The 20,247-nt window shown below is 42.7% G+C and overlaps 1 protein-coding gene across 2 annotated transcripts; it reads left to right on the forward strand.

Moving 5' to 3' along the window:
* The first annotated feature begins 5,352 nt into the window (after nt 1-5,352).
* On the forward strand, nt 5,353-16,404 carry TOB2 (transducer of ERBB2, 2). 2 transcript variants are annotated; one of them, XM_060245383.1, is made up of 2 exons: nt 5,353-5,846; nt 11,979-16,404. In XM_060245383.1, exon 2 carries the CDS (start codon nt 12,064-12,066, stop codon nt 13,090-13,092), a length of 1,029 nt encoding a protein of 342 aa, XP_060101366.1. In that variant the 5' UTR covers nt 5,353-5,846; nt 11,979-12,063; the 3' UTR covers nt 13,093-16,404. The 2 variants fall into 2 exon arrangements, with proteins under 2 accessions (XP_060101366.1, XP_060101367.1); XM_060245384.1 differs by lacking the exon at nt 5,353-5,846 and adding an exon at nt 7,734-8,478.
* Nucleotides 16,405-20,247: the final 3,843 nt, after the last annotated feature.

Genomic DNA, 20,247 nt, shown 5'->3' on the forward strand with positions numbered 1-20,247 from the left:
TGTTAAAAATAACTGAACTTCTACAAGGATGTTATTTAGTGAACTTGAACTGTATTAGAGTCTAAGCATGAATGCCTGTGAATTGGGGTGATTGTTTAAGCCTATTTAGAAGCAAGGTACAAAATGGAATCTGAGAATATATAAATGAATCCTTGTGCAAATTATGCTGAAACTGGACTATCTAGTGTAAATCTCAAGAAAGGCGATATTGATGTTTTTATTAATTGATTTGCAAGTTGCATTCTTGAAAGCTCTGAAAATATTTCCTAATCAGAGTTGGCTTTCTAATTCCCCACATGAAGTTCCAAACTACATGATGAAGGGAACAGGTTGGGAAACCTATAGAGGCAATTGCTGAGTATTAGACTTTGGAAACTGCAGTGTTGTGTATCTACTGGAGTTACATCTGAATAAATGAATTTAGGACTGAGATACATACGCTCCTTTAACAGTAGTGTTTATGGCTGGGATGATTATAAAGAGATGGGGTGAAATGTAACATGGAAGAATGTAATATGGAAGTGCCTAGGGACATCCCTTAATGGTGTGCTGGTGGAGGGTCCAGAAGAAGGGATCCATTCCCATTTATTTTAATGAAATATTTGGAAACTGTTTAAGTATCTGTTTTATTTAAAATATTTATATTGTCTCTCTACAAATTGTAACAGGCCACTTACAACACATTACAATTACAATAGCCAATTAAAATCTTTAAAATACCACTCCCTAAAAGCAGAGCTACCCCAAACCAATTCAGCAACAAGAAAACCAATGCATATCAGACTAAAGGAGGAGCTTCCTAACATCAGGCTAAAAGAAAAAGCATTAAAAATCTACAGCACTTCACTGGCGCATGATAAAACTGGAGTTGATGGGTAGTAAAAAGCAAGTGCAGAGGATCTAAAATATTTGGAAGAATAAAAATATCTTCACCTGACATCTAAAAGAATGTGAATTTTGTGTCAGGTGAACCTCTCAAGGGAGGTTCCAGATACCGCTACTACACAGACTCACTGTGCAATCCTAAATAGTTACACCCTTCTGAGACTGTTGAAGTCAATGGGATTACAGGAGTGTAACTGTTCAGAATTATACCGTCAGGGTCTGGTACATACCCAATTAATTGTACTATGTGCAGGCACACAGCAGTCTGAAGCTGATATCCCCAAGTGGGCAGGTGCATACAGGAGATCCCAACGAAAGGATATATAGGAGCATCTAACTTGTAATAAATAGTTGAGCATGCATTCCAATTAAATGAAAATAACAGAATTTAAATCAGTTTAGTTCCATGGAAGTAAAATTTCTTTAATCTCTTTATTGGAATTGGGTTATTTTGTTTTTAAAGCTTCTTGATCATTACCTCTCTAGAGTAGGATAACTGGATTGGAACTTGGATTTGTGTGTAAATATATTTAGGACCAAGACATAGCCTATGGTAGTCCTATAGAGGTCACACTAGTTTGTGGATGCCTTCATACTGTTGTTCTGTTGTCTGGAGTAGCAAGTTTGCTCATTTCCAACTTCCAAGCTCTCCCAGTGTGCACAGGAAACTTCACAAGTTCAATTTATTTAACAGGAGTTGTGTGGCACAGTGGGTGATGAGATCAGATTTAAAATACGTAGAACTATTGTTAGTATTTGCAGAAATTATGCTTCCATATATTTTAATAAATCCTCCACAATATTGTGTGTGTTTTTTGCAGGGGGGTGGGGTCAGGAAGCAATTTTCTCCAGGCCAGTTTGACCACCGTGGTTGTTTTTTTGTTTTGTTTTTGACATCTTCTGGGCATGGAGCAGAGGTCACTGGGAATGTGGGGAGGGGGAGGTAGTTGTGAATTTCCTGCATAGTGTAGGGGTTTGAACTAGATAACCCTGAAGGTCCCTTCCAACTTTATAATTCTGTACAGATTTGTGTTTAGGGTTTGCACCAATAGTATGTTGCTTCACAAGTAAGTCTAATTGAAACAAGTAAAGGTGTTGAGTAGACACAGCTCAGACAGAACTGTTGCAATAATTAGCAAAACTGTTCTTTTATTGTTTTGTATATCTCCTCAGGGACTTTTTCTGAAAATATTACTTGTAATATAACAAATGGGGTACCTAAAGTGAATATTCTATTGCATGCCTCCTTCAAACTAGTGATATTAAAAAAAACCCAGAAAGAAATACAATAGAGCAGAGAAAACCTTTATACTACATGACCATACTGTTCACCTCAGATTGATCCTGTTTTCCTCCAGTGTGTCCTACAATCAGGCAAAAAGGGTGAGTTGTACGGACCAGATGACATGTGCATCCATTCCTTGCCACCTATTTTGAGGGGGGAGGATTCAAAACAGAACATTTGTCTGCGTGAGTACATGAAATATGTCCCTTTTTACGAATACCGCAGTTTCAAACTTTTGACCCGCTTTCTGAAAAACTAATTCGGCACCCTTCGGCCTAAAATCATTGTAATAAAAACTACACTTCCCATCAGCCTTATTATAATTGCACAAGTTCTTATACACACCCTTTCTACTTATTGGTTAATATAATAGACCAATCTGTAGAGCCCTCGGCCAACTTCCTCCAATGGGAAGACTGTTGCTAGCGTAGTGGTGTTATTTTTAGACTTGCCTGCGTTTCTGCGCCTTGCAGGTTGTGCTGCCCATGTCAGACATTGCGTTTGAAGTGACGTCGATGAGGCATTGCACAGGCGCGCTGCTGGAAAAGTAGTTCCGAAATTGTGCGGAATGGTAACCGCAAATCTGAGAAGGTAAATGTGACCAATGAATAGTTAAAATGCCATCTGACATCCGTGCCTTGTGGGGTTTTGTTTAGGGGATGCGAGCTGATTTGCATACCTTCTAGCATTTGAGGTATGAAAATAAACAGGAAAATATGTGCGTTTCCATTAATCCGATTGTTCGCATAAAACAACAAACTAGATTATCTCATACCGCATATTTAGCACCACAAAAATCTTTATATACTGTACTAAAATCTCAAACTAATGGTCAGATCGACCTTACACTTGGTAAACTGTGTCAAAGTAAAGCAAAAATTAGACCCGTCGCTCAACCAACGGGGCAATAAAACCAACAGTTCCAATGTTAGATCCAAATGTTCTGATTTTAAACCACAGGTTAAAGTATAAATTAGAATTATGGAACAAGCTTAAAAGGGGGAAGGGATTTCAACTAGAGATATGATTCAAGCCCTCGAGATGCAAAGGGCCATAAAAAGAATGTGACCAAAAAGCCTGCAATGGTTCTGTGCAAGGCAATAATAAATAGGGCTCCCTTGAGAATGCTTTTCTTGCCACTGAGTTCTCCCCTCTCCCTATTAAGTATTAGAATGAAGGGTCTCCAAGTCCCAGTCCAATTCAGGCTTCTTAAAGGAGACGTTTAAGAAAGTTTATGCCATCATAAATTAAATAATCTTTAAAGTGCTACAGGAATCCAAATCGCAGGCCCTTGGTTACCTAGCAACCTCTCTCTTTTTTAGAAATTAACAGCTGTTCGCAGCCATTTTTTAAGCATATCCTTTGGTATGGGCTCCAAACCTCTCTCCTGCCTCGACAAGCCAATTTTAGCGGGGATTTCAACTATGAATAGGTCCATTTAGGAACTGCCAAGCCACCCCCACCCCACCCCCCCGATGTTTGTAAATCCCATAACCAGGCAGCCAACCCGGTTTGGAAGAGTATACCCTGGCATAGGCGCTAAGGTCATCTGAGAATATTATTTTTTAAAAACCTTTCCAGGAGAAGGTGGCCGAAACAGTTGCCTCAATCCCTTCAATATGGTTGCTCTTACAGTTTAAGTGATTTGTGGTGCTACCTGCACTGAATTTAATAACCCCCACTTCCATCTTCTATATTGACAGGGGTAAGGGTAGGCTGCTCTGTGTTTATTTCTGCTTATAAAAAGGAATATGCCTGAATATCAAATCCGTTACTTTTTTGTGCCGATACACATCCATCAAATGGAGCGTATTTAAACTGAAGAAAATTCCAGATGGATAACTGTGTTAGTCTGTAACAAATAGGAATTTGTTAAAATGAAACAGGAGTCTGGTGACACACTAAAGGTTAATAAAATTTATTCCATCATAATCTTCTCCAAGTGGTACATGTAATATAAATAAAAGGATACAGAGATCTGACTGAACAGATGAGACTGAACAACATTCTAACCCTAATCCTCAATTCACCCAATCTGCTCACATAAACACTTTCATATTTTTATTAAGCCATCTGGTTCAGTTCTAGCTACTGTTTTTATACGTTAGAAAAATGTCGCAACTCAACTTAGTCACAACGTAGTTTTGACTAAAATGATGTTTAAATCATATTAGGAAAGAAACTGCATTAGGGGCTTGATTCCCTAGACTTGAGTGATGCAGTTAGAAATATAGTGAGCCTCACTGTAAATAAAGGAAGAGCTTTGCAGTCTTCACCCCACCCCCCAAAGTCACCCTGAACACATTTAGGACCACAGCTTGGAATGAATAATGTTATCTCTCTGAAATGCTGTTTTTTTTTTTAAAAAAAAAAAATCTAAACAGATGCATTCTCTGCACCACAAATATGTATGTACAGTCTAGGGGGGAAAAAGAAGTCTACAGTAGAAAAGTGGAGAGGAGGAGGAGAGAATTCAGTTTCATTCTAACGCAATTTTTTGTGGATTTAACAAGATATACAAGCATTATCCATAGGTACCTGCAGGATCTATTCTGAATTGATACAGTCTAAGTATCTTCATTTCAAACCCATGCAAATTTGTTTGGGAGTAAACAGCTTGAGCTCAGTAGAATTTTGTTCCAAGAAATCTGCTTGTCCAAGGTTTTATGCTTCTTACACAGAACTCTGATTTGTACTATCTTTCCATTGGGAATCAGTACATTGCTAACCCTTCTCAGTGAGACTCAAAATGGAATTACAAAATATAGAAAATAATCCAATCAGCTACATAGTTTCTTGCTTCCCTACTAACAAGTTCTAATGTAGAGTTATTATTAAATAGATTTGTTAGGTAAAAGATTGATAGGTTAAAGATTGGATGCCAAATGCACTGAGAGGGTTTCACGTGTTTAATTAGCCTTTAGCCACTCCAGTTGTATGACCATGGAACAAAGAGGTATTAGTCTTTGCAGATTAAACAGAGTGGTAGGGGAAAGTGTATGAAGCACGACATATTGTGCGGCCCGATCCTATTCGTGTTTAATTTAGGCGAAGTCTATAACCAAAGCGCTGGTGTACTAGTTTTCTTGGCTATCAGCAGATATTCACGGCGGACCACTAGAGCTCCAGCACGAAGAGCGGAAATCAATTAAAACGCACGTAGAGAAATCGCAGCAGAAAACGCGCATTCCTATCTGGTGGCTCTACCAAGCCTCTAACAACTCAAAGCTCTCGGCACAGAACGGGTTAATGTGAAGCTAGCGTTTGGGAAAGTAGTGCCGGCCTGCCCGCCAGCCCTCTCCTCCTTTCCCCCTTCCTTGTCCTTTGCGGGACGCATCACCCTGGGTGTGGAAGAGAATATCCTTGCGCAGGGTTGCTAAGGGTGAAACTTTTCATTTACTTTGCTCACTTTGGGCCAGGGAGAGGGTGGCTTCAGGTTCACAGCGGAGGGAGAGGAAGAAGGAAGCAGGGGGCGCCCCAGTAAACATCCCCCCACCCCACTTCTGATTGGGCCTATAGAAGGGGGAGAAGTTATTTGAACAGCATCCCTTGAAAAAAAAAAATCGAACGTCTAACATCACCACATCAGCACTTTTGTAAAAAAGACTTTGAGAAACACCCTGGAAAGAAGAAAAAGAAGCCACCAAACCATCTCACCTGGTGCGAAAGGAAAGAAGTAAGTGAAGGCTTATCGCTCGAATGGGAGGGGGAACAAAAGGGGGAGTCGCACCATTTAGATTTCGTTGTTTGTTAAAATTATATATTCTGGTCTTGGTCGAAGGGGTATTTTTTCTGCCCGCCCCAGTTTATCTGGAGGGTTCAGGCTGTGCTCTTCCCGGCCTCCTTTTTGTAGAGCGGTTTAATCGCTGTATCTTAATGCGATTTTCTGAAGCCACTCTGCTTCAGAACAGTAATTCTGGTGGGGTTCTTCCTCTCGGGGACAGAGAGAGAGAGCATTCGGCTCTGCTTACTGGTTTGATCTTTGCTTTAAACGCTCTTTTCGCAGCTTCTCTCTTAAATGAAAAGAAAGGATATAGTTTGCGTGCCTTGGGTTTAAAACGGTGGCGGGGGTGGGGGGGAGCGAAGTGTCTCCAGTTCACCATTTTGTTTTTGCTCATTTTGCTGGAATCGTGAGTGGACTTCTTAAAGCATCTCGATAATCGGCTATTAGACGGAGTCCTACGGACTTCTGTCGAAGAATAAAATATTTTCTCCCTCCGGAGGTTTGTTATGGTTAAGGGACTACCGGGAGCCGACCGGGATCTTTTTGGTGTTGTTTAAAGCGGTGGCTGTAAAAATAGGCGATTTGGTACAGGGAGGTAGATATTTGGGGACGAGGAGCAAGGAGAATGGCTTCTGTTCTGTGTCATTTAGCGTAACTGGATCAGTGTGCACGGCTTTGTCAGAAAAGATGGTTCCATTGCATTTTATGCTGGAACTTTCTTCCCGCCCCCCCCCCCTTCGGCAGGCAGACGAGGGCCTCTTTAGGGTTTCATGTGTCACAAATGCTAACCTCACCCCCACCCCAGATTGTGAGGCCAGAGAAATGATTCCCTCCCCTCCCCTCCAGCCTGAAGTGGGGCGAACTTTCTTGAATGAGGCGGAGACGAGCGTGAGGCAAGTCAAAGAACATCTCGGCTTGAGCGCTGGTGCCAAAGGTGGTTTTTGCTGGTTGGGTGTCGCTCGATCCTTGCACCAACCTTGGGAAGGAAACGAGGCCCAACGAGGCTCCGCGCCCCGCCCCCACTAGGCCGAGAGGCGGGTGGCCCTGGCCCATTGCTCGGCCTGTCGCTTCGGCCATTGCGCGGCCTTCGCGTGGAAGGGGGGGAGAGCGGGCTTGCCGAAGGGCTTGAGCGGCTCTCCTGGCTCCTAAGGGAAGCTTGACAGGACTCAGGCCAAGCGGGACCCCCTTCAGGCGGGCTGCGAAGGTAAAGGTCAGGGCCGAGTCACCTTCACTGGGGCGCAGCGACTGCGCGGCCCGCCTCCCTCCCCCACCCCCTTCGGAGGACCCCTTCTGCCCCAAAGGGTGGGCGCCATTCTCTTCCGCAGGCAGGGGGAGGATTCCGAGTCGGGAGCAGAGAATGGATCGGCCGAGCGTGCTTTCTCTCCAAACGGCTTTTCCTCTCCTCCATCGCTGTCAAGTGGAGGTTTTGCATCCCCAAGCTGGCGGCGAACTTGCTGGAAAGCAGCGCCCACTGAGCTCGCTGGGTACCGCTTTACTCTCAAGTAATCGTGGCTCAAGAGTGGCCTGTCAGTGGATGCTCTTTCCCACCCTTCTTACCCGCGGGCCTAATAGAGGGGAGGGGGGTATGAGTGTGAACGACCAAGATGGGTGCGGGCTTGCAAATTCCCTGCAGAGAACAGCCTCCTCTGATTCCTTCTCCCGCCCCGCATGCACGAGAAAGGGAGCTGGGCGAGAAACGGGTTTAGATATAAACGAACAATGCAAAATGGCATGAAGGGGAGGGGGGGTTGCCCCTTGAGTTGAGCAATAGAGCACCGAGAGCGCATGCGCGTTGGAAAATTCTGTACTTTACTGAGCAAGCGCTCGGCTGTCTGGCCCAGCTTTGGTGCAAAGCATATTGAGAAGGGAAGGGTAGTTAAAAGGCAAAGTAGGTCACTCGCCCGGGCGCGGCATGGTGTAAGAAAAGCTGGGCTGATTACGAACGACAGCTCCCGGATACCCTGGTGGAAGAAAAACAGACGAGACTGCCGAGAAAATATGTGCCGAGCTTTCCTCGGCAGGGTCAGTCGAACTGCTTGATTTGTCCAGCCTTTAATGGTCTCTACTGGGCGGCGGAGGCGATTGAAAGGCGGGCAGGGGAAGCCGCAAGAGGCAATGGGGAGAGCAGGCCCCCTCAAGGAGCTAGTGCCGACTTCGTATGCGTCTGGAGGCTGAGGGAGGGATGCTGCCCGGGCAAATAACGCCCACAGACGCAAATGCTTTTGGCGGAAGAGGGAGTAGCGTGGATTGTGCACTCCTGTTTCGGAACGGGTCTCCCTCGACCCTGCCCCTCCCCCAGGCAGCTCTGCGCTCCATTATTCGGGTTGTCCCCTTCATGGGAGGTTAGTTGCAAGGGGCTGGGCGGAACAGGAGGCTGTATTTTCTCATTTGGGTGGGGCTTGCAAGCAAATGTAGGCGACAGCTCTGGAGACTCAGGCCTTTAAAGTAATTGGAGGCATTACCTCACTTCATGCTGGTAGTATCAGGTGTTTCTTCCAGAAGCTCTTCCAGAGCATTAAAAAAAGTATGGAAGCATCAGCTACCAAGGTCATGATTTAATCATACCTCTTTCCGTGTTACAAAGGTACTTAGTATGAATGGATTGCTGTACATACTTGACATGTTAAAAAAACAGCTGAACACTGCAATATTTCTGAGAAACAAGAGACTTAATGGGGATTGTTCTGTGCCAAATCATAGGCTAATACCTTAGAGCTCATTTTGCTTTGTATGTTGTGGTTGTGGTTGTAATTGTCACGTGCCGAATACATTGCCACTTACTTCTGACATCTTCAGGTCATGGGTTGTCATGAGGTACTTAACATACACCTTTAAGTGCCATTCTGTGGGGAATACAAGGAATTCAGTTCTGTTTTATGCTTTGCTACCTGGAGCTGTCCCCTATTTGTAGGTTGCCATGTTAACAGCATACGAATTTGAAGGACCCTCCCCGGTGCATATAGATTTTATTTGCTGACAAGCAAACAGTTGTTCTTGATTTTGCATAAAACCCTTTCATTGTATGAAGTTTGTCAGAAATACACTTATACCAAGTCAGTTTGGTTCTTTTGTGTATTCTTGTGTGTGTGTATGATACTCTCAAATTTAAAGAAGAGATAATAAACACTGAAAAATTGTTTTTTTTTTTTAAGTGAGCTGATCTGAGTGAGAGGGGTTCCTCCCAATCCCATCCCCCAGTTGTTGATGAGTGGCTTTTGTGAGTTGTCACTCTTGAATATCACAGTATATCTTTAGTAGGAAAAGCTTGTCCAAATCAGAAAACTGGAGGGGGGGTTCAGTCTTAAAACTGAAATTCCAGAACCATTTTCTTAGAAGCAAGGCTCACTTAACTCATTGGGATTTGCATCTGACTAAATCTGCAGAGGATTAAGATGCAGGTTTGCCAGTATCCTATCCAAAGAACTGATGAATGTGCAATCATTGTGATTTCATGCAAAATATATTTGTCCGCTACCATTTGTCTCCCTGTAAAGGGGTGCTAGATTTATGCTGCCTGGATTATAGCATCTAGTTCATTACACCCACATGGGAATCTGGTGGCTTGAAATGAAAGATTTTGCCTCTGTTACCTGCTGTCCTCCCAGACTTGGGCTCTTGGCACAACAGATTGAAAAATTTACTATATATTGTTATTACTATTAGAATGTGATTTATATTCTGTCTTTTTGTTGAAAAATAAACATTCAAGGTGGCTTATATACATAGTCACTTAGAAATAAGTTAGGCTGTGTACCTGGGTAAGTGTGGGCTGATCTTCTTACAGTTGCTCTGTATGCACCTAGAGGTGGTTTTGTAACCAAAAATCAATGGGAAAGTTTCATTTTAAGTTTTATCTTACCTACATATTAGTCTAAAAATGGCCTATTTCTGGTTGACCTTTTCTGAAATTTGCAGTACTCAGATTTCTCCTGTGGCAATTCCCATTTTTATTTCAACAAGCAAAATCAAATAGCTGTAATAAAATTTCATGGTCTGGTAACTCCTGAAATACAAGCTCTGAAGTCTGGGGCTGTGCTGTCAGCAGCCACTCCATGATCATATGGCTAGTAGGGTGAATTTAGAGGAAGTGATCTAAACAATACCTGTGTTCAGCATAGCCATTCTTGACAATACAGATGGCATAGAATTTGAAGATGTGTCCCCAAATAATCTTTTATGGATAGTGAAACTTTAATGCAGATTCCTGTGGGATTTTGTTTTGGGGTGGGGGTGTAATTTTCAGCTTTGTCAAAAAGTAATATTTCCTTCTGCACAGTTTAACCTGACTCCAAGAACTAGTGTGCAAATGCACTCTTGGACACTGTAGTCAGATAAATTGGCACAAATATTTAGTGCTGAAACTAACTTACTAGCTTCTTTGCTTCATGCTGTAATTAATTAATGCTGATGTAGTTCTAAGGTCCTTAGGGAAACTTGGCTTCCTTGTTAGCTCCAAGTACCCACATCAGAAGATGTTGATGGAACTAAACTCAAAAATTATGCTTAGGCCTGCTTAGCAAGCATCTTTCTGAATATCCTGAGTCTGTGTTTGAGAGGGCAGGTCTGCAATCTAAAGAAGCAGAGGGCAGGTCTGCAATCTGACTAAGCTGCCACTTAAACACCTACACTGGGTGTGCTGAATCTTTGCTAAACAGACAAGGCAACACATACACTTTTTACTTTTAATAGGTTCAGAGTTCTTCCCCCACCTTTTATTTGGGGTATTTAACAGGATTAGTTGGTAGGCTGTGCAGGGGACATACATGGGGGAATCATATGGCACGTCAGCAGATGGTTTTGCAGTCTAAAACCTCAGCAGGGGAGAGACTTGGGTTTACATTCAGACCCCATGTAACTTCTTGAGAGCCTTACAGAATGCCTGGGCTTTTCATGAACAAACTTCTTAATGATAATGGATTTGGTTGAGGGTCAGAAAATTAAGACAATGGCTGTCAGTTCATTACCCAAGTTATTTTATGTTCTTGTTTTTCTGACACTATCATGAGAAGAAACGGCTGTTCTCCTTTGCTACCTGCTTCCCATTTGAGTGTCCATGCTGGAAGAGTGACTCACCACTTACAACACTTAATAGATCTTACACAGCTTGTTTTTGACACTGATAGAAATCTGTTGTGCCCTGGTGGTTAAAATGAGATTTGGGTTCATTAAGACTATAGGCCACCACCTAAAAGGTGGCCTGTAGGTTGCAACTTTGTTAGCACTTCAGCACTGTCACTGTGGAAACATAACATGAGTTGGAGGGCTGTGACAAACATACTTGCACTGAGCATTATTTATGTCATTTTCACAGATAGACACAGCTTCAGTGACTTGCACTGTGATAAAGTTAAAAGTGGAAGTTTCTTTGACATTATGGGGATAATATAAGATTGTGACACAAGAGCCCTGAGCCATAAGTGTGATATAAAATGTGAAAATGCTTGCTCACAAAGCAAAAACAGACAAAATACTTTTTAGTGTTCATATGGCATGTTGGCTATTGTTCAATCTTTATGTTGGTTTAAGGTTGTTTTGTTATGATTCAGTTCTGTTGTCTGGTTATTATAAATGGCTGATAGCCTTTTACTGTTAATCTGTTGTGAGCTGCCTCATGCAATTCCCTGAAGAGGCTACTAAGAAATAATTTAAATGTTAATTATATTTTGTCCTTAAGATCGTAAAGGGGGATGCTCTTGATTTTGTTCAGCAAGATCTGTTGCCCCTCCTCCCTCAATTTTTAACACTTTGCTAGATGTGTCATTGAATATCATTAGGCCCAGGGCTTTTTTTTGGTAGCAGGAACTCCTTTGCATATTAGGCTACACCCCCCTGATGTAGCCAGTGCTCCAAGAGCTTACAGGGCTCTTCTTACAGGGCCTACTATAAGCTCTTGGGGGATTGGCTACATCAGGGAGGTGTAGCCTAATATGCAAAAGAGTTTCTGCTACAAAAACAAAGCCCTGACGATGCCTAATCTTTAGACATTAATATCTGAACCATTTTCAGAAACAGCTGTTGTGCTGCAGCAAAAGATGCATATTTATTCCTCTTTCTCTCCCCCCCCCCCTCCTTTTCTCTTTTCAGGGTTGTTTGGAGCCAAAATCCGTCTATGTTTGTGTTCTTTGTCTCATTTAATATACTGCCCTAACTTGCTTGCTGTGAAGGGAGTATGCATCTGGAGATCAAAGTTGCTCTGAACTTCATCATCTCCTACCTGTACAACAAGCTTCCACGGAGGCGGGCTGACCTGTTTGGTGAAGAACTAGAGCGGCTACTAAAGAAGAAATATGAAGGCCACTGGTACCCAGAGAAGCCTCTGAAGGGTTCAGGCTATCGCTGTGTTCACATTGGGGAGACAGTGGACCCTGTAGTGGAACTGGCTGCCAAGAGGAGTGGATTAGCTGTAGAGGATGTGCGGGCCAATGTCCCTGAAGAATTGAGCGTCTGGATTGACCCATTTGAAGTCTCCTACCAAATTGGGGAGAAAGGGTCAGTCAAGGTCTTGTATCTGGATGACAGTGAGGGTTGCAGTGCAGCTGAGTTGGACAAGGAGATCAAGAGTAGCTTTAACCCTGATGCCCAGGTGTTTGTCCCCATTGGAAGCCAGGACAACTCCTTGTCCAATTCTCCATCTCCATCTTTTGGCCAGTCTCCTAGCCCTACTTTCATCCCTCGCTCTGCCCAGCCCATCACCTTCACTACTGCCACTTTTGCTGCCACAAAGTTTGGTTCAACTAAGATGAAGAAAGGCGGAGGAGCTGGAGCTAGCACAAATGGTGCAGGGGTCCCTCAGCAGCAGCAGCAGCAGCGTTTGGCCCGGTCACCCACCAATGGCCTGCTGAAGCACAAAGGCCTTTCCCTCTCTATGCATTCTCTGAACTTCATTGGGGGCAGTCCAGCTCCTCAGTCTCAGCTCTCCCCCAATGCCAAGGAGTTTGTTTACAACGGTGGATCCCCAGGAGCAGGCAGCCTCTTCTTTGATGGCGTAGCTGCTGAGAACCAGGGTGGTGGCATCCCACCTGCATCCCAATTCAGTGCCAGTGGTGGCAGCAGCAGCTTTGATATGGCTCAGGTTTTTGGTGGCAGCACCAACAGCCTCTTTCTGGAGAAGACACCCTTCGTGGAAGGACTCAGCTACAATCTGAATGCCATGCAGTATCCCAGCCAGTCGTTCCAGCCAGTGGTTTTGGCCAACTGACGACCATGAGAGTATTCTGGGGGAAATAACTTCCAAAAAAAGAAAAAAAAGAAAGAGAGAGAAAATAATTAGAAATATTTGAAATCTTATAAATATAGCTTCTTGGAAAGAGACAAACCCTGATTCGTTGCGTCATGCCAGGGAACGCTGCTGAAGCACTGATGATTTTTTTAAACTCGTTTCCTGTGCTCTTTCCTACCCATTCTCTTACACTTAATGAGGGAGTCTATCCTTCTCAGCCCAGTAGTGGTGTAAACCAGCATCACTTTATCTCCTGTGCTGCTCCTTGGAACTGGTTCTCAAGTGTGCTTACTATAAGAATGGTCTTGTTCAGGGCACTGTCATGTCTCTTAGGTCATATGTGTTGACCCCTCCCCCCTTTTAATGTGGATTTAGTTTGCTTCTGGATCTGTGAATTCTCAAGTACTACTTAGAGGAAGATTTGGGACATGTATTCATTTCTCATAGCCCTCATTTATATTGCAAGAGAGTAACAAGTCTTTAAAAAAAACAATTGTGCTATGTAGACATTGCAAAGATATTTTTCTTAAAGGTCCCTCAAGCCCCAGGAGAGTGCTGAAGGACAGCATTGTTGGGGATAGTTTAGTGTAGTGTTTCCCATTTCAAAACCATCCTCCTTCTTAGTCATCCTGGGTGAGTTAAACTCTTTGGGCAATTGGGACTCTTTTCAGTTGTGGTTATAAATGAGGGCTCTAGAATCTGACTTACAAGAAATACAGATCCGTGTTTGCTGTAGAAGTGAACACATCTTCTGGTGTTTGTACCTGAGCAGCACCTGCTGATGTTTCTCTGGACCAACCACCTGGGTTTCCAGGGCTCTGAGCTCTTCTGTTTACAGCTGAGCCTTTAGCCAGTGGTTCTTACAGGAAAGATGTTTCTTTTCCTTTCCTTATGTGGAATGCTTTTGAGCATTACTTATTGGTAAGGGAGTTACATTGTAAACTGCTTTCTGGATAGATGGCATGAAGTGTTGCACTTTGAATTTCATGTCTCTTAAGACTTTCGACCAAAAACTTTATGATTTTCTTCACATGAAAGGAAGCAGGCATTCCCATATGAAAGAGCTCCCCACATATCAGGTTAAGCAGGCACTTGTTCCATCTTAAGACTCTGTCCTGGAGATAGAGTGGGCTTGCTGTAGAATTTCCAAGTGACTTCAAGTGTCATGAGGAGAAAGGGTTGGTTCCCTGTGATATGAATGTAGAGTGTCTTGTCTGTCCCTCTCCTTACTGTTGCTAGTGAGCTAGGAATCCTAATGCTGTTCCCTGCATCTCCTCTTTCCTGCTGGAAAGGGCAGCCTAGAGGACAGGGAAAGTTGTGGCCTTTAAGAGTGAGATTTTTTTTTGGGGGGGGGGGTGTAGATAATGACAATATCTGCCTTTGGCAGTAAACATTTCCCCATCTAAGCCTTGCGAGATTAGTAGTACACTCACCCAAGGGAACCTAGCAATGGCTTTAAGGGCTGAGAGATCTTTGACTGAGTCACCATGAGGGCAGTAAAGGTGGGAAGAGAGAAGGGAGTTGGCACATATACTCCAGGCTTCAAAATCAGTCTCTCACCTCACCTTTTTTTGGGGGGGGGGGGGATTTTTTTCCACAGCATGCTTTTGAGTGCACAAAGTCTTGTTTTAGCAGTTTCTCTGGCAAAGTCATTTTGAATACATAAGCTACAATTTGTTCTAGAGGATCTTCAGTTATTTGGGAGGAAACTGATTTCTCAGTCTCTCTAAAAGCTAAACTGAAGATGCCCTACAGAACTTTATGAGCCTTAAGTACCATAAGCATCTCCCCTCCCATGAAGCATGCTCTAGCCTTGAATCACTAAAGATGGTGGGCATGATTCATAGAAAATGTCTGCTGTCCAAGCTGTGTTGATGTGAATAGAATTGTGAAGAGTAGGGTTTGTACAGCAGATGTTTTCAAGGTGCCCTCAAACTGATTTCCTTTGTTCTCATGTACCCCTTTATGCTCCTCACCCATCTTCTGCTGGGCTGAGGAAGACGACACTAATGGTCATCTGCTTTTTCTGTTACCCGCTGAGTGGATGCAGAGGGAATACACTGTCAGGCAGTAGTGTGATGGGGAAGTTTCCAGGGGCTTAAGGTCCAAATCCTGAACGAGATGTTTGAGACATGTTCAGCAAAAGCAACTGTTGTCTGCCTTTCCCTTTAACATTACCACTGCCATCCACTTCTCCCTCTGGAATGTACTGTAGACTGCCAAGCTATTACACTGGACTTGAACCCAGCCTCCCTCAACTAGGAGAGCTGCTAGCTTTTTATCCCCCCAGTATAATCTCCTTTGGTATCTTCTCCTGCAGCAGAGAGCTGCAATGAGCCACTGCCTGGGTGGGATCTTGTACCCTTCTAAGGCTTTAACACATTGAAGGGAGAGGGGGAACCTCACTAGTACCCGCAATGTGTGATGTTTGACACTGCTTTATCCTGCTAACTGCTAAGTCTGCATACACAAGGAGGGAAGGGGGCGGGACCAACATCTGTCTCCTAAAGGAAATCCCAACGTGCTTCAGAAGCATTTCCAGTGCTGGCAGCAATGAAACTCACGGCCTCTTTTTTGGTCTTCTTGTCTCAAGAGTTAGACGTTCAGCTTCAATTTTATTTTTAAAACCTGCACTAATTTACCTGGTTTCTTAGGAAGAAAAAAAAGAGATTTTTTTTAACTTTTATTTTTATGCGTTTGTGTTAATTTTTTTTGTTGTCCGTTTATATTGAATAATTTGCTACATTTGTAAAATGTAAGAGGTATATATAATATATGTATATTTCTAACGTAAAAAATTGAAAAATTTTCTTTTCAAGATTTTTTCTTAGAGGAGAGAAAAAAATATTTTTTCAGGAAAATTTTAAAAAAGAAGCAGTGAAAGCTCCTTTCTCCCCTCGCCTCCCTCCTTCCTGACCCTTTTTGAAGAGTGAATCAACAACATGTGATCTTAGAGAATGGATGAGCGCAAAGAAGACAGAATTATGTGTGTGTTTTTAATGCAAAGGTCCATGCTGTTTCTCTTGTTTGGGTTTTTTCTTTTTCTTTTTTTTAACAGCCAGGGGGCCATTGAGTAGGGATCCAGAGGGGTATTTTCTTTTTCTTTTTTCTTTTCTCTAGCAAAGGAGGAATACAATCAGAGTTTTGTATTCAGAAAGTTGTGCAATATTTTGGAACAGGACATTGGTGTGTCTAGAGATTTAGTTAAAAACAACAAAGGTTGATCAAATCTGTACAGTTTCTATTGTTCCAGATTTTTTTAAGTTTGTATTAAAAGCATGATATATAATAGCCTCTTGTCCCTGTAGTTTGTAAGGGGGCATCAAGGGTTTAAAAAAAATCCCCTCCCCATGTCTATTCCCTATCTTCTGTAGACTGGCTTTTCTATGTGGACGGTGCTGTAGCATACACTACTAGGAGAAAAGGCTTTCTAGAGACAAAGCCCATGGAGAGCATAAGGATGTAGTTGTGGAAATGGCACAGCTGTACTGGATGTATAAGCCAGAAAATACAGTTGGGGATTTCAGCATCATATTGTCTGAGGTGACAGTTGCATTTCTAAGAGCCTGCCTATACACTAGGAGTATTAAAAAACCCCCAAAAGACCCTATATTTTTTGGGTTAAAAATATTGGTATTTTCTGATATTCCTGAATCCCAATACCAGTATGGTATTCGGATTTGGGAGTTCTTGGAAATCCCAATTTTTTCCAGCTCCTTTATATCCTATGGTCTCCATAGCGTATAAGGGGGGGCGTATAGCGTATAATCAGTCTGGGGCTCAGGGAGGAGCTGCTTTTTTTGAGGTACAGGCACCAAATTTGCAGCATAGTTGCCAGTGCCTCTCCTCAACCCCCCCCCCCTTTCTAAAAAATATTGGACCAAATAAGGTGCCCCATCCTTCGTTGGTTTCATTGGAGAGATTAAAGTGTGTAAAGGGATTGCGGTCTCTTTAAACCCCTTCTCCAAGTGAGAAGTTCACCCAGAAGGCATTTAAAGGAACTGCAGCCTTTCTTAACACTCTTTGACTCTAATCTGGTGGTCCTGAAAAATCCTGAATATTTTTGGGGCTTAACCATTTTGGATAGCTAAAAAATAGCCAAATCTATACTCGGCTGAAAGAATATCTGGAAAATATCTAAGGAATTTTCCAGATATTTTTTTCAGCTTGGATTTAGCCAAATGCACACCCCTACTATATAATTGTTCATTGGAAGCAAGTTCCACTGAATTAAATAGAACTGTCTCCCCATGGATTGTAGCCTTTTTCAACTAGCTGCATTTTCTTAAAGTGTAATTCCTATAGCAGAGAATATACAAAAAATTAGTGGAATAGCAGTGCAATTCTGCACAGAGTTACTCTAGAGTAACCCAGTTGAAAGAAACAAGCAGCGTGAGGTTTATGCTGTCCACAACACTTTACCTATTTACTTGATGGAAAAGTAATACAATGGTGGAAGGTGGGTGGCTTCCAGAAATCATTGGGCTTTTTTCTAAAGAGTTCAGTGTGGGCCTCAGAGATTCTAAGCAGTTAATTAGAAAGATCCTGCGTTTAAAATTCAAGTATACCCAAAGGAGAGAAAGAATTTAATTTTCGCAGGTTGAAAGCTGCTTGCAACCTGTTTATACACTAAATGTGAAGTAAGCAAGGTATGTATGAAGCAATGTCCTAACTGAAAAGTGTCATTTCATAAGAATTTCTGCCTGTTTACAAGAGCCATTAACCATGCTATTCCTTAACACGCATTCCATGCAGTTGAAGGCTTGTGTCTCAAAACATAGCAGGATTGTCCTGACCTGGATACATACCCCAAGCAAGCCTGATCTTGTCAGATCTCAGAAGCAAAGCAGGGTTGAATGTGGTTCGTACTCGATTAGGAAGATGGACAGGCTCTCTTCAGCTATCTCTCTAATATCCTACAGGCCCCCAGCAGGGATCAGTCATCAGAGGGCAACATGACTTCAAAATGCAGACACACACAAAAAAAGTAAAAAATCATGGCAGGATGGTAACTCTGAATGATAGTCTGAGTTAGAATGAAAACAGTACTATGCCTATTATGGCTCTCCTTTAGATGACTATAAGAAAAAATTTCCAACATTGGAAGGGCTGGGCCGTGTTTGGAAGTGTAAAAGGAGAGGTTCAGGAATGTTAATCGCCATATAGTGCAAAGGCAGGCGCACCTTGACGTTTGTGCCAAGGGATGGCATCCAAGTCTGCAGTTGTACCCCAGTAAAATGGGATGGGCTCAGGCAAAAGGGCAGGCTCAAAGCCAGCAGGATCCTGAGGAGGGTGTGACTTCCTGCAAAGCAGAAATAATTTAAAATTAGACTGGAGCACTGTGCCACTGATGCCCTCAAGGACCCTGCTCACAAAGCATCTTTTGGGACCAGACATGTTTATCTATTGCACTCACATCCCTAAGTGTGTATTACAACCAAAACAAATGTTTCATCCTGATCTTTAAAGGTTATCTTTTAAAAAAGAGGTAACCTTATTTTAGATCCTTATTCTTTTCCCCAATATTCAGGCACTGCCTCTCTTGTGCTTGGGCCAAAATGATTGCTCCTGGTACTGTATAAGCTAGACTACTATCTCACAGTGAACTGATGCTAGGAATGACATTCCCTTACTAGGAATCTGCCTCTGTCACTCTTGTGCTCTGGGTGGTGTAAGAATATCCCACAGGTACCTACTATTGCAACATGTTTCTCCCATTGGGCCAGACAACATGGGTGGGTTAAGGGAGTCACTGCCACCCTGCTTGCCAGTGTCTCTGTTTCATTCTGCAGGACAAAGACTTTTGGCTAAGCTACATGGGCAGAATTTGTTAAACCTAGAATTTAAAAAGGTGTTGATATTTTTAGCTAATGGTGTGTAGAGAACATAATCAGTTTCCTTGCCTCTTTTATTACTGGGTGATATTACTGGGTGATTACTGTAAGAAATCCAGCACTTAGGTGAAAGATTTATACAGCTGTTTGTCATGCAGAGAAAAATCATCCTTTTCCTGCCTTTGAAATAGGTAGGGAAGGCAATAAGTTTGCAGTCGTCAGCATCAGACCCTGTAGGGCAGGGAAAACTGGTCCCTTAAGTTCAATACCATGCTGTAAATAATGTAAAAACAAGGCTGATCAGAATATGCAGTGCTCTCAGAGCCCGGTAGGAATACCAACAAGTTCTAACATGTCTCTAGAAGCTCCTGTCTAGTTTCTTCCAAGAGATGGTGTGTGTGCCTTGAGATTCATTCTAGGAGATGCTGCTGTTAAGGGGATTTGGAGCCTGAGTCATTTGATCCCACCTGAACAGCTTCAGTAAAAGACACAAGTGATCTTGCTCGTAGCCTTTCCCTCTCCCAAGGCAGTGTAATTTCTGGCATGAGTCAGCTGTGTAGGGAGGGGAAGCCTTGTGCAGGGCTGTGAAAAGGAGGCCGATGTTGCCGTGCTTGGAATGTTGTTGTGGAGACAGCCCAGCAGGCTGAGGGATGGTGCATTGGAAACTATGAGCTGAAACCTTTCAATTATTTAGATGGTTGGATTCAAAGGGCAGGAGTAGAAAGCTATAGGCAGCCCACATACAACTCAAGGTAGACACTCTTAGTTTAAGAGGAGGAAAGAGTTTATATTAGATGGCATGAGCCTAGATTTTGCTAAACCATCTCATGAAGCCATTTTATATTTCTGGCACCAGTCTGAGATTGATTTTGCTTCTGTGTTTGGAACCTGGGTGGCTAATTCAGCAGGGCCAGAATGGTGATTATCAGTTCATTCTGGAGGTTTCTTAAAATTTGAACAGTTCCCAAAAGCCTCAAAGTAGTTTATGTAATTTTAATAGCCACCAACAAAAAAACCATTAATAGAGTTCCCTTCCTTATTAGTTTTCAATTAACCGCCTTAAACTCCCCAATTTTAATGATTTGTATATTACCAATACTTTCAATAGAAGTGCCTTTTAGGGGAGATTACTGAAAGAAAAGAAGGGGGTCTCTGAAGTTCAAGATGACAATAATCTTCAGATCAGCAGAAAGTGAAACAATTCATTGCATTAATCACATATGTTACTGTTCCTGGCAGTGTATATGCCCCTCCCCCATTTTTATCCTCGCAACAATCCTGTGAGGTAATTTGGGATGAG

This window comes from Heteronotia binoei, chromosome 8 (assembly GCF_032191835.1).
Source record: "Heteronotia binoei isolate CCM8104 ecotype False Entrance Well chromosome 8, APGP_CSIRO_Hbin_v1, whole genome shotgun sequence".
NCBI classification, from domain to species: domain Eukaryota; kingdom Metazoa; phylum Chordata; class Lepidosauria; order Squamata; family Gekkonidae; genus Heteronotia; species Heteronotia binoei.